The 14,898-nt window shown below is 48.5% G+C and overlaps 1 protein-coding gene across 2 annotated transcripts in view; it reads left to right on the forward strand.

Annotated features, from left to right (window-relative positions):
• Positions 1 to 14,898, forward strand: part of DENND6B (DENN domain containing 6B) — a 756,791-nt gene that overhangs the window by 188,994 nt on the left and 552,899 nt on the right. For both annotated transcript variants that reach the window (XM_069629519.1, XM_069629520.1), the window contains exon 5: positions 5,390 to 5,470. In XM_069629519.1, the coding sequence (XP_069485620.1) occupies positions 5,390 to 5,470 (81 nt within the window). The remainder of the gene's footprint in view (positions 1 to 5,389; positions 5,471 to 14,898) is intronic.

The raw sequence follows: 14,898 nt of genomic DNA on the forward strand, positions 1-14,898 counted from the left end.
GACATGTTTGGGTGTCATCACTGATTCCTTTGACAATGATCCGATCACTGGTTCCGTCCTTCAGCAACACTTGTGTATAGGCGCGTTATAAATGCCATATATCATATATCAGATCATATCAGTGCCCTAGCTCAGAGTGTAGAGTGATGTCTGTGCCCACTTGACAGTTTTACATTTGATCCTCACACTGTAGCAATCTTTGATGGTGGAACCTGCGTCCAGAGCTTTTCTGTTGGGATCCCTTAGACACTTCAGCTTGGTGGTTGTCATCTTTCTTATGCCTGTGGGCTGTAAGTATAACACACCACTTTAGCCTATAACCATGAGAGAATTATTGGGTTTGCCCCATTAAATCCTATGGATAAACGTTCTGGAACTCTAAATACTGTCAAAGTTACAATTCCCTCTACTTGACTGTAAACTGCCATTGCCACCTTTGGGCTCTTGGATTTATTTAAAGCATTCCCTCAATAAAGTACTCTTGTGAGTATATGTGCATTTTAGGGTGATTAAATCCCTAAATTTCACTTTTTGTTGAACATTTTAAAGAGTGAGGTTGTGCCGTCACAATGTCACAGAAACAGATGCCTAAGTACTGTCCCAGGGTCTTTATTGTATGTTGACGGTGTAGGGGTGGGGCATAGGACCATCCCTCTCTGTCTCTGTTGGGGATAACTCCCTATCCCAGGCTTCCTTAATCCCCTGCATAATTTTACCCATAGGCACCGCCCTGCTGTTTAAACACTATTATGGAGCCACTGGTGTTTTTCGCAAGTGCTGGCTATCCGACTCCTTCAGGTATTTCCTAACTTTCACTACTCTTGCCAGATGTTAGTGCTCTAATCATAACAATTAGGGATTGTGCCTTACATTTGCTCTGTATGATTCACCTGGTTCCACTCACGTCCATGGTTACCTTACCCTTCTACTCTACCTGCCTCCCCTTTTTGTTGTCCCATCCAGTCTTCTGTCCCTGCGATGTTTCCCTCTGCCTTTCTTCTGCCTCCACCCTTTTGTGATTTCACTCCTCCCACTTCACTACTCCCCTTCTGCTCCCTTCAACTACTGTACTCCACCTCCAACTAATACTCCTCCTCCCACTATTCTCCTCCTACTCTACCCTTAGTCCTACCATTACACTACTCCCTTCCACTGCTTTCACCCCCTACTGCTAGACTTCTACCACCACTATTCTCCTCCACTGACTAAACTCCTTCTCACCTCTGTTCCAGTCTTCTGAAAGTCACCTTCACCTATACGTTCTACACGTACTCATACTCCTTTGCCGTCAATACTGCACTCCTCCATAATCTGTTTCTGCCGCTGTTGTCCTGCTGTTCTTTTGGTCCTCCTCTGCCTCCCCAACTGACCTTATCCAGATAATTCCCACTTTCTACTTCCTGTGGGGGTCTTATATCCCCCTCCCCTTGCTAGTATTAGTCTGCTTCCCCTGGCTAATCTTCTTCTGTCTTTTGCCAGTTGGGCGGGTGTGCTTGAAAATCGATAACAAAGGACTAAGCTCGGCCCACTCTCTGCTTGATACCAGAAGTCTTCCCGCTGCAGTCACAGGGTACTACCTCGATCCATAAGGGCATAGGCATCTAACTGGTACCAGGCAGGTATAATTTCTCCTCCGCCTCCTGTGGGCCCACAGGTCTCTCTGTTCTCTAGTTGCAGTCAGGGTTGCTCACACCTGCCATACGATGGGGACATCGATACTGTGGTGCCTCGTCCGACTCAGAAAGCCCTCTGGCGAGCTTTTGTCTGACTGGGCGGTGGCACGTATCAAGAAGGGGATATCGGGTTTGGCCTCTGGAGGTCAGACGGGACCTTGAGGCCTGCACGCAAGTATACCGGCACAACTGGATGGGCTCTTCCCTGTCTTACTTGACATTAATGTCAGCAAACTGGACCTCTGTTCCTTGTTTGGCAAGGCCGAGATGTCTGCCTTGCCCTTGTCACAGTGCCCAAATGTATTTTTCTGTTCCCATTGGTTTTAATGATAAAGTGGGTCATTCCTACATCCTCACTGCTAGCGAGCCTTATGCACTAGGTAGTATTTTGCTTATGTGTATATGGGATTGAGTTTGGCCTCTCTTGTAAATCCTCTACTGTTTTTAGATATCTTCTTTCTTACCTGAAAGTACTCATTTGAGCTGTGGTCACATAATGAAATACTTGTATTAAAAGGTTCATATAGTTTCGGTATGTTATGTGCGGTATATTTTACTGTGTGCTTTTGTGGACCTAATTGTACCTTAATACCAGTTCACTCCCCTCCTGAGTGAAGCCACACAGTGATCACGTTACAAATGAATGTTTTGGACTAACTTGGTGCGCACTACTGGATGTCCCTTGAACCCCTCACCAGAATGATTTTGAATATTATCCCCTAACAACTTTCCTTTTATGACCTAGAATGTATTTGCATCAAACCTCTTTCTGGAGATTGTTTTCATTTGGAATAATACTGCATTTATGTCTATCTGCTTGCCTCATGGAAGTTGAACTTTACTACTCCACCGCTGCTACCAATAGCTTAGTCAAAGCTTAGGGCTTGCCTAGGTTTAGGAAGGAGACTCCATACTATGAGTACACTGTTGGGGTGAGATTCTCTCTAAACATCACCCCCACACTCATTGAACAAATGGGTGTTATGAAAAATAATAGTGGTTCCCAATTTATTGACCTGGGAAGGGTGAAAGGCTGAGTCGGGCCTGCAAGCATTTGAACCTGTGACTTCAGGTGATACACACCGCTCTAAAGGGAGTGTTTGACCCACTGAGAACTTCCCTGTGTAAACAATTGTAGATATTCTCTGTTTTTCATATTTCTATGCATGGAATTTGTGAGAAGTTGTCTTATCTGTTTAGGCAGCTAATCTGATGATGTTGCCAGACCCAGGAAAGTGCAGAACCGCACTCTTTGGGACTGGGATAAGAATGCTTTTATGGCGTAACACAGTGTTACATCGTCAGGACACCCAACCGGAATAGAGAGACTCAGATAATTTACAGATTTTGGATGACTGATGTTATTTCATGCTTTTTTCAATTTGGACAAATGAGTACATGAAAATGACACTCCCTATTCTGGAGGTCTAATGATATTATATGGCATTTATAACGCACCTATAGATAAGTGTTTCAAGGCACGACAAGGAAAGGGAGGGGAACAGAGGGATGACAAAAAACAACGATCTTACTAGGCCTAGTGACATTGAGATTGCACAAGTGCAGGAGGGGGGGTGGGGTGGGAGGATGGACAAGTGCAGGATAAGGAATCAACATAACAAGTAGTGCAGCCAACAGGTGGCAAGTGTGAGTGTGTGCGAGTGTTAGAAGTGCAGACAACAGGTGTCTAATAAGTGCGGGAAAGGGGACTGTAGGGTTACAGATCCGGACCACAAGTGCAGGGGGTGCCAAAAGGCAGTGTGGGTAAGCAGCTGGAGGGGCAGGGACCTGCATAGGGTACCCAAGTGACCAGTGCAAGTGTCAGACAGGAGATCAGCAGGGGGAGAGGAAGAGAGAAGGCTGAAGAAAAGAGGAAGGTCTTGAGGTGCTTTCGGAACCGGAGGTGATTCAGCTCAAGTTTCAGAGAGGCAGGGAGGCTGTTCCAGAGGGAGGCACCAGCCGAAGAAAGAGATCTGCCCCCAACTCGTTGCTTGGAGAAGCGACTCACCCTCAATGAGTTGGAGGAGCGAAGGGCTTGAGTAGGAAGATATTTCCGTAGAGATAGTTGGAGGTTTTGTGGTACCAGGCTCCAGAAAGCCTTGTGGACAATGTAGATGGTCTTGAACTTGATCCTTGCTGCCACTGGGAGCCAATGGGGAGATTTCAGAGCTGGAGTGATGTGATCCCTGGGCTTGAGGCCAAGGACGAGGCTCTCAGTCCTGTTCTGGATGCGTTGTAGAGGATGGAGAGTAGAGGCAGGTAGATTTAGAAAGAGGCTGTTGCAGTAGTCCAGCCTAGAGCGAACCAGAGCTCTAGAGACTGTGAGCTTCTGGCGGAAAGTGAGGAAAGGAAGAATACCTCTGAGGAGATGCAGCTGGTAGTTTGACTTCTTAGAGGTGTCGGAGATGTGAGGAGAGAAAGAGAGTGTGGAGTCGAAGATGACCACGAGGTTCTTAGTCTCACAGGTGGGAGCAGGAAGAGGGCCCAGAGTGGGCAGCCAGAGAGTGACAGGAAAGGAAGGTGGGGGTGAGCCGACGAGGAGGATCTCTGTCTTACTGGCATTAAGGCAGAGTTCATTGGAGGCACACCACTCCCGGATTGCAGACAGACAATCCGGGATGAGACAGGGAGAAGAGGTGGCTGGGGGGAGCCTTAAAGCGAGCGGAGTGTCATCCGCATAGAACTGAAAGTTGACGCAGAGAGCAGCTATGCAGTGGGCGAGAGGTGCCGGGTATTGGCTGAACAACCAGGAAGAAAGATTAGATCCCTGGGGAACACCACAGGTAGAGAGAGCGAGATAGAGGAGAGGAAGGACCAGAGTTCGACCTGGGAGGGTCGGTCAGATTGAAAGGAGGTCAGCCATGCCAGGGCCTGATCAGTGATACCTAGGTTATCACGGAGCCGGTTTAGCAGGATGGCATTGTTGACAGTATCAAAAGCAGAAGAGAGATAGAGTAGGATGGGGACAGAAGGGTGGTTATTATCCAGGTTTGAGAGCACGTCTTCACAGATGTTCAGGAGAGCAGTTATCGTGCTTCTGGCTGCTCTGAAGCCAGACTGATGGGTGTGGAGACAACCAACAGATTCTGTGTATAAGTTAAGCTGGGAGATGGGCAGCTTTTCCAAGAGTCTGCCCAGAAAAGAAGTAATGGAGATCGGGCAATAGTTAGCCGGACAGGAGGGGTCAGCAGAGAGTTTCTTAAGAAGATGGTGCACAAGAGAGTGCTTCAGACGGGAAGGGAAGGTTCCAGTAGCGAAGTGTGGTTGCAAAAGTCGACCAAGGCTGGATCAAGGGTGTAGCGAATGTAGGAGTATGTGTCCATTAACTGAAGAAACTGGAAAATGAGTAGAAGGCATATTGTTAAAAAATGTGCGGGGGTAAAGTAGGATAGATATATGTGGAGAACCTGGAAAAAGCAAAGATCAGGTGCAATTTGGTAACAATAACAATTGGTTAAAAGAAAATCAATAAACAAGCTTATGGAAAAGAAAAGACATACATCCTAATTTTGAGATCCTATCATCTACCAGTTAAGCCTTCTGGGACCTTGCACATTGTGGAAGGAACACTGCCAGGTGGTTGTCTTAGAACTCGCCATCTAAAGCTCAGCAAGTTAAAATTGGACTTGGTTCGAGTTATTGTGAACTTTTCACTGTTATATCAAAAAAATGTATCTGATAGTTGCTGATATTAGCGGTGGGTTTTTTTCTTACAGAGGGAGCCAGCACATTATTTTGGTTATGTTTACTTTCGTCAAGTCAAAGACAGCTCTGTGAAGAGAGGTTACTTCCAGAAGGTGAGTGATAGTCTTTTATTTACCGATTTGATGTACACTTGCCCACCAAACTGCTTCCAGAAATTCTCCATTTATTTTGTTGTTGTCTGCATTTGGTTTAAATCTTTTTTAACCATATCCACCATGTCCTCGTAAATTGGAAGGAGTCTTTGAACTTTTTAAAACAGCTCTTTATCTAAATGGTTATCAAAGTTCTACCTACTTTATTCTGTAGTGCTAATCCTTCTCTCAGGTACCCTCAACCTTTCCAAGCTGAAACATTTCTGACTCCAGGCGGTGTACTTCGAAGCTTCTTATCTGTGTTCTTTTTCATGGAACTTTGTCTCCATCGCGTATTTCCTTTGTTCATATTTAAAAGTGAAAAAACACTGTTGATACAATCAGTCCAGATGTTGTCTTTGACCTTCAGACCTTGCTCAAGGATTTATTTGCGCATTACGGTTCCCTAGAGCACTCACGGAAGACTTGGTTGGTTGTTGTAGTAGCCACTGTTGCCCATAGGAATCAAGTGGCCAGTCTCAGAGGTGCAGAGAAAAACATCCTGTACTATGCCCAGGTCAGGTAGAGTAGGTTATACTTACCTGTATGTGCTCATGGGTGTCAAAAATCCCATGGAGTATAACAATTCCTTTTTGAAAGCTACTACCACCTCTCCTTCCAAAATAACAAGTATTCAGAATTTGTGGGAAAGATTAAGGCTTGTAATCCTGCAGATCTTTACACCAACATTGACCATACATTAGGTTTACAAGCTGTATGCAAAGAAATTACCAAAAGGAATTTACATGCGTTTTTGATTTTCTTACTGTCATTTGCTTTTTTTAAAACATTTTTTATTAAATATGTTTATTTTTGAACAAGGCAGGAAAACATTACATTCACTTGCGGTCAACATTCAGCATGCATTATTACACGAGAGTACTGCTTCCCCCCCTCCCTGAGTTCATCCCGTAGTTCATTCCCCTTCCTCCTGTTCCTGTCCCTGTGGGGCGGGTCAGCTCTCTAGGACCCTCCTGGCCAGCTGAGGTTTGTATGTTAATGCTGGAAAGTCTCGATCAAATTCGAGGACCGGGTTCCAAATGTTCTGGAAGCGGTGGAGAAGGCCTGCTCTGGCCGCGGTCACCTTCTCCGCGATGAGTACATCCCACAGTTTCACCCACCACAAGGGCAGGAGTGGGCCTTCCACCAACTTGCATGTGCGGGTCACCACTATTCTACCCGCCAACAGGCATTGGGACAGCAGTTTAGCTTTAGGGCCTGTGCGTGGGTAAATCCCTGGGACCGGGGCAACCAAGAGAAAAGGTTCGGGCTCTAGTGGGAGTGTAATGTGCGTGATTTCTGCAATGACCGCCAGGCATTCTTTCCAGAAGTTCTGGGCCTTGGGACAAGTCCACCACATGTGGAACAGGGATCCTACTTGGCCACATCGTCTTCAGCAGGCCGGGTCCACCGAATGATTCATGTGGTGCAGTCTTAAAGGGGGGTAGTACCAGCGTAGTAAGATTTTTGTGGGCACATTCTCTATTTGTAACACAGGTGGATGCTGATTGGGTGCGGGTCCAGATGTCCACCCAGGCTTGGTCCTCTGTGGGGTGTCCCAGGTCCGTCTCCCACTGTGCCATGGCCTGGGATTTGGAGGTGAGAAAGTCTTTTTGGAGAAGCTTATATAATGTTGAGATCTTACCTCGGAGTGGAAGGTCTTTGAGAGTAAGTTCTATGGGTGTGGTAAGGCGGGTTGCTGCTTGGCATATCTGTGAGTGGGAACACCAGTGCCGCAGTTGGAGGTAAGTAAAACTGTCCGTTTCTTGAAGGTGGAAGCTATCTTTACATTGTTCGTAAGAGAGTGGTTGTCCTCCCTCGAAGAGTTGTCCTATGGTCTCCAATCCGCCCGCAATCCAGTTTTTGAAGTTTTTGGGAGCTGTTCCCAGGGAAAAGGCCGGGTTCAGGAAGACCGGGGATGCGGGGTTAAGTCCCCTTGGGATTTTCTTCTGCTTCAGCGTCTTATCCCATATGGCAACAGTGTGCCTGGTGGTCAGTAATAGCTCCTGCCATGGTCGTCTGGTCGCCTGTGGGATGTGCGGAAGGAAGCGTAGGGGAAGGGCTAGGTGCGATTGTTCCATGTCCACCCATCTAGGGCGATTGTTAATTGTTTGCCATGCTTGGGTGCACGCTAGTTGGGCTGCTATCTGGTATTTCAGGAGGTCCGGGACCCCCAGGCCACCAAGTCTTGCATTCCCCATCATCAAGTCTCTTGGTATTCTGGCTTTTTTCCCCCTCCAGAGGAATTGCAGCATTTTCCTCTGTAGGTTCTGAGGTGCAGGGGTTGGGATCATCACTGGGAGGGCTGAACATGTATACAGAAATCTTGGCAGAAGGTTCATTTTACATGCTGTGATCCTGCCCATCAGGGAGATCTCCTGGGATGGCCAGCGCTTCAGGTCGGACTCCAGTTCTTGGAAGAGCGGAGGGAAGTTCATGTGGTAGACATCTGTCGGTTTAGCCGGAATCTGGACCCCCAAGTAGTTGATAGCCTTCGTTTTCCATTGGATCGGGCACATTGGAATTAGGTCTTCTCGCTCTCTCTGTGAAATCCTTATTCCCAGCGTTGCTGATTTATTGAAGTTAATAGTGAAGCCCGTGACCCTTCCATAGTTGTTTAGTTCGGCCAAGGCGTCTGCCAAGGAACTGCGGCGGTCAGTGATAGTTAAAAGGACATCGTCTGCTTAGAGGGCCCTACTTGGAGCCACTTAATTGAGTGGTTCAGCCTAATCCTTTGGGTGAAAGGCTCCATGATCAAAGCAAATAGGAGTGGGGACAGTGGACATCCCTGTCTCGTTCCGCAGGTCCGCGTGATGGGGGCAGAGAGATTGCCATTGATTCCAAGTAGGGTTCTGGGTGCTTTGTAGTTGGCTAGAATCATTGTACGGAATTCCGGCCCAAATCCGAATGACTCTAGGGTAAACCTAATAAATGTCCAGTCCACCTTATCAAACTCCTTGGTTGCGTCCAGTGCCATGAGTGCCATCCCTCTTTTCTCCACGTGTGGCTAGATCCACCAAATTTAGAGCTCTGCGGATATTGTCTGCCGTAGATCGGTTCTTCAGAAAGCCGCACTGGTCGGGCTGAATTATATCCAGGAGGATGTGAGCTAGTCGAGTCGCCAGAATTTTAAAGTCGATATTGGCTTCAATGTTGAGGAGGGCGATTGGTCTATATGAGGCTGGACATCTCGGGTCGCCTCCAGGGTTTGGAGCAGGATGGTGATTGACTCTTGCATGGAGGGGGTTATCACGCCGGTCTCTCTAAAGGAGTTGAACAGTTGTACCAGTGGGGCGAGTAGTTGGTGCTTGAAAACCCTGTAGAACCTGGTTGTGTAGCCATCTGGGCCCGGCGCACGAGATTTAAGCGATTTTATAGCCTCATCTACCTCCTCAGTAGAGATTGGTGCTTCCAGGAGGTCTCTCGTGGCGTCCGGGATTCGAAGGAGTGCTGCTTTGCGAATATATTCCCTTTGTTCGCTCACGTCCCGTGGTGGAGCGGTCATGATCTGTTTCAGATGTTCAGCTGCCAGGTGTTTGTCTTGTTCTGCGTATTGGATTCGACCATGTGTGTCTCGGAGCCCAATAACCGTGTTGTTTTGTTTTGCTTTGGCTAGTTTGGCCACCAGTAGCTTATTTGCTTTATTGTTTTTGGCGTAATAGAATTGCTTGGCCTTGGCCATTTGGTGTGCTGTGTGTTCGGCGTAGTGGACCTCAATCATCTTCTGTGCCGTGCGAATGGCTCGTTGGGTTCTCGGTGACATCCTTTTTCTTTGAGTTTGCTCCGCCTTCTGGAGGTCTTTTTCGAGGGCCAAGCGGGTTTGACATCTGGCTTTGTGGAAGGCAACTCCCCGTGCTATTAACTGCCCCCTCACGACCGCTTTCATAGCGTCCCAAGTGCTTGCGGGGGCGATGTGTCCGTTATAGGGTTTTCCAGAAAGAAATTCTTGATTGTGGTGGCGATCGAGTCCCCAAGCGGCATTTCTTTGAGAATTGGATACGTCGGGCCGGGTGGGGAGGTCCCTGGATTCGGATTTCCAAGGACACTGGACCATGGTCCAACAGAATCCGTGGGCCTATGGAGACCTCGTTGGTGAATGAAAGAATTTGGGGTGAGACCAGGAGATTGATCCTTGAAAATGTTCTGTGGATGTGGGAGTAGAATGAAAAGTCTTTTTCGGGAGGGTGGAGAACCCTCAACGCGTCTACCACATCCAGAGCCATGAATAGCTGTAGTAGTGCCAAAGCTAAGGTGAAGTCCCCAGATGATGGGGGGTGGGACTTGTCTATTGTAGGGTCCGGCACTCCGTTGACGTCGCCCCCAATGATAACTTGGCCTTCTAGGAAGGAGGGGAGAGCAGCGCATAGGGCCTCGTAGAAGGCGGCTTGAGCCGAATTAGGAGCATATATCGACGCAAAGGAGTATAGATCCCCAAGCAGAAGGCATTTCACAGCAACGAACCGGCCCTCCGGGCAGAGCTTCGTGTCAAGAATCTGGGGGTCCACCCCCTTCCTGAAGAGAATGGCTGTGCCCCCTTTTTTGGAGTTTCCAGATGCAACAAATTGTTTCGGGAAGAGACGAGAGCGTAGACGTCCAAAGTCGGCTGGTAATAAGTGCGTTTCCTGCATCATGGCTACCGCCGCCCCTTCATTTTGAAGTTTTTGCAATATTGACTTGCGTTTGGCTGGGGAGTTTAGACCTCTGACATTCAGTGAGACGAAGTTCAGGGTGGAGTGGTCTAGAACGCTAGACGAGGCATTCGTTATGTCTGGTGGGGGCGCAGAGGACGAGGTTGTGTCAGCCAGCATCTCGTGGATACTGCGGATGCGTGCTTCCCTGCCATTGAGATTTTTGCTCCAGCCTCCAACAGGGAGGTGGAGATTTAACTGGGGGGGGCAGGTTTATGTGTCCAGCACCCCCCCCCTTGGCCAACATGGCCACGTAACTATTCATAGCCAACATGGCTAAACTTGTAGGCATCGCCTTCCATGGATATAGATGGTTTGATCCTCGGAAGCGGGCATGGGCCGTGGTGTGGGGCCCGCCGCCCCGACCGTCGGGGTCTTCTTTCGTTTCTTATGGATGGTGAGGTTCCTTTAGGTGTAGCTATTTCTTCTTTCTGAACCTCGGGACTCTGGACCAGGAGTTTGCCTTAGTGATGGGTGATTTCGGGAGGTCTGAGTCAGAGGCACTCTGAGTTCATGGGTGACCGCGCTTCAGAGGGTGTCGGGTTAATGATCTTTTCAGCATCTTCCAGGTGGCTGATTCTTCTTTGAGTGCCTTTGTAGGAGAACTGTAGGGCCGTGGGGAAGAGCCATCGTTAACAAATTTGTTGGTCTTGTAGAAAGACAGCTAGCGGTCGAAGGGCTCGTCTTTTCTGGAGAGTGAGGACGGATAAATCTTGGTAAATTTGGATGGGGGTGCTCTGAAAAGTTATTTTATCATGAGAGCGACTGATTGCAGAAATGGCTTCCTTTGTCGTGAAGAAGTGCACTCTGGTAATGATGTCTGGTGGAGAGTCCGTTTCCACTCCCCGGCGAGGGCTCATCCTGTGAGTGAGGTCCAGGAGGAGTTGTGACTTATCGAAATCCGGTAGAAGCGCTTGGAATAGGTCCCCCACATATTCCGCCAAGTTTCTATCCGGAATTGAGGTTGGGACCCCTCGGATGCGCAGGTTGTTGCGTCGGGCCCTGTTGTTTAGGTCTTCTTGTTTAAATTCTAATATTTCACATTTATCCTGGAGGAGTTTGATTGAGCACTGAACCTCCGCCAGGGTCGATGCTTGGTCCTGTGTCCGGTGTTCTACTTCTCCTAGCCTCTGTTCGGCGTTTGTTACCCTTTGGTTGGTGTTTTCCAGTTTGGTAGACAATTCCAGCATGCATGATCTGAATTCTGATTTAATGTCCGCCATAAAAGCCTCAATATCATTTTTCGTAGCGAGGGTACCCTTATCCTCTGGGGCTGCTAGAGGGGTGGAACCAGGAGGTTCTTGTTTTTTAGACTTATCCGTTGCCATCAGCATTGTTGCAATGTCTGCGTTTTTGCCGGTCTTGGCTTGTTTGGACATCTCGTTCCCCTAGGGAAAACGGGGCTTCTGTGTACCCCGGAGTAGAGGGGAAGATTACTGCGGTGTTAGGGGCCAAAAAGTCACAGTGGGTGGATGGGGGGTTGCAGAAGGTTGGCCGGGGCGCCCCAGGAAGATGGAGGATCTTTTTGTGTGTGTCTGGCTGCCCCCTCTTAGTTGCTGATGGGAGCTCACCAGGCCTGCTCAAGCCCTGTTGCGTAGCTCCTAACTTGTCTCCATAGCTGTAGCTTGTCCCACCCGGAAGCTGAGCGGAGCTGTAGTAGGGGGAGATCGGGGGAATCAAATTTTTACCATTTCTGGGCGTAGGGTGGGGACTCCGGCGGCCCAGTGGGGGGCCCCCCGCTGTTGGCGGCCTCTTCTGATGGTGGGGAGGGGGGATTGCTATAGGCCGCTAAGGATGGTGGCCGCCGCTGGCTGTTGTGGTTCAGTATGGGAAGGTACTGGAGCAGCGCCGCCGATATCCCCCCTCCCGGCTCACCTCCACTCCAGGCCGGGGCTGCTTCTTATTGTTGTTGGTGCGGCAAGCCGCGTCCGAAGCGGAATCCTCTTGGCCACTCCCCGGCCGTCCAGGGCGTGGGCGCAGGCAGGGTCGCCGGGACGTTCTCAAGGGCCCCTTCTCTCCGATCACGGGCGCACCGCCGCCGGCACACTGCAGCTGGAGCCAGGGGGCCCGCGCGCCTCGACCAGGCCGCACGGGCCGCGTCGGGCTGTTGTGTCGTGGCCTCAGCGTTGTCAGAGACCGGGCAGGGCGAAAGGGGGGGCAATCCCCGGCGAGGAGAGTTATATATGGGGGGATCAGCGTGCTGGAAGGGGACCGCCGCGAAGATCCCCCGGGGGCAGGAGCTCCTCCCCTTCTTTATGCCGCTTCTCAGCCTCTGCAATCCTCTGAGCCCTCGTCCGCCATCTTGGAGAAAGGTGCGGGTGGGGCGCTCAAAGCTTCGTATCTCTGCGGCTTGTCCCCAGAAGACTCCCAGAGCGCGGCCACCACTGCAGCAGGCTTTCACCAAGCCTCGGTTATATTTCGGTCCATCGTCCTAGCCTAATATTGGCCCCAATTTGTCGCGGCAGCGGGCATCCCACGGAGGCCGCCAAAGGAGCGACCACACCGTCGGCGCTGCAGGCCACGCCCCCATTTGCTTTATTTTTTAATAATGTTAAATATTTTCTGTCAAATTTGTGGAAATCAATGGGTCAAGATTTTCTGTTACTGGGCAAATATCTACATGCAATAGTTAAACACTGTTATATACTGAATTCAGAATGGAAGAGCAAGGTATCCATGTGGACAAGATATGCAGATAACATCCTCATGATTTTGAGGGGCCCTTTATTCCTCAAATGGACTTGCTTGATTTAGATTAATACTGTACAGCCTTTGATGAAATGTATGTTCATATCCAAATAGTGGAAAGTGAGATATTTTATGAGTGCAGAAAAAGTGACAAAGTATTGAAGCCAAATACACACCCCCAGAAGTCATGAGAAAATGTAAATACAGGCCTACCGGAACCTTTTCACACAGTTAGCACCAAACCCGTAAACTTGATTGTTTGGAGAATTTGTATTCCAGTTCGTTGTAGGTGGGAATGTCGGTTGATGAGACTACAGAAACAGTGATGCGTTGGGGAATGACAATGAAGTGCAACTTGTCTCTGAACTTGTCTCAGAAAATATGCAGTAGAAAATGGAATAAGGGTCACAAGACCCTCTTTGTACCATTACAAAAAGAATGTGTTGGTTGCGAACATTAACTGTACGTTGAAGGAAAGCATTCTTTTTTTTTCTTCTTCCCCTTTATTATGATATAGCCGAAATAAATCGACTTTTCATAAGACACATGTGATTACATTCTTGCATTTAAATACTAGATCTCAACCAAGTGAGTATATATATATATTGCATTTCTTTGCACAAGCCCGGCATTAATAACCATTTTAAAATGTAAGTAGATCTAAGTCATTAACTATTTTGATCTCTTCATTAGTTAATAAGATTTCATGCCCTGCAATCAGTCTTTCCCAGAACTCATTTGCATGCAGTCCTTCCTCCCTGTGAACGAAGCGTTTGAGCATTATTGTTCTTATATCTTCGGTACCAGAGCAATTGATCATAATGTGTTCTAATGTCTGTAGCAAGGGCATTTTGCAAAAGTCAGTGTATATTTTCAGGAGATGCTTGTATTCGGAACTGCTTTGCTTCTCCAGTGGCTAATAGATTGAGCCGAAATCTTAGGACGGTTTTTCTACATGTAGCACTTCAATTTTTTCTGAGATATTTGACAAGGTGACCCCCCTGGTTTGATCGAATTGAGAGAGGGGGTGTGTCAATCTTAGAACTTCCAGCTGCCAAAATTGTATTTATCCAATAATTTCTGAACATAGTTGTTTGAATTTTTTGTGGATTGTTCATCAGCTTGGCCTCCGTACTTTGACTGCATTTGAGTATTTCATGAGCTTCATTCACTGAATCCCCCTCACAGTGCTGCCTGAGCCCGGAGGAGCTGGAGCTCCTACCACCCACTGCAGGTGCAGTGGCTACATGGAATTGCCCCAGGCCAATACCGCGTCCCTCCAGGAACAGCCAGCCGAATTCTACAATGTACAGAAGTCCGCCGCTCGACGCCGATATTTACTCCATAAATATCCCTGCATGTGCTTGTCATCTACTACGACCCACGAATAGCTGGCACTACTACCAGATTGCAGCTAAATTCTGCTATACTACCCGCAGTATAGATTCGCCATTAGATGCCACGAGGAGAATCCTATTCAAAGGTGGCCGCCTGGGTTGCTGTTTTGCCATCCAGGAGCTGAGGCAGGCCCCCTGCCTTCCGACCATCACCATTGGCCTCTTCATATCCAGCCTATCGTGAGGCGGCAGGCTCAAGCTGGCCCACACGAAGGCATGCACAAAGGCACACATGCCTGTTGTGAACCTGTCTGGAGCCGCCTGGCTAGAGGACCAGCCACCATGTTCAGCATCGCGGCAACAAACAGCCGGTAAGATTTTGCTACCATCTACAGAACTACTTAACCTGCCCATCTCCCTTCTACAAAGTATTACAAAGCGTAACACTGGGCTTCTGAATTAAGCATCCCGCGCCGTGACTGGCACCTGTGCCCTGACGAGTGCATTGGAAGTAAGTTTGCCAATTATTTCTCTCAAACTGCCTGGCCACACAATTTACAAACTTTGCTGCCTTACTGTTACCTATTACAGGATTAGTCTATCTATCGCATCCACAGTGTCTGTGACCATATGTGGATACCTCGCGTTAAGCTCCTATTTTGCCAGCTGCAATAAC

Source organism: Ambystoma mexicanum, chromosome 12 (genome assembly GCF_040938575.1).
Source record: "Ambystoma mexicanum isolate Mex_15411 chromosome 12, UKY_AmexF1_1, whole genome shotgun sequence".
Taxonomy (NCBI): domain Eukaryota; kingdom Metazoa; phylum Chordata; class Amphibia; order Caudata; family Ambystomatidae; genus Ambystoma; species Ambystoma mexicanum.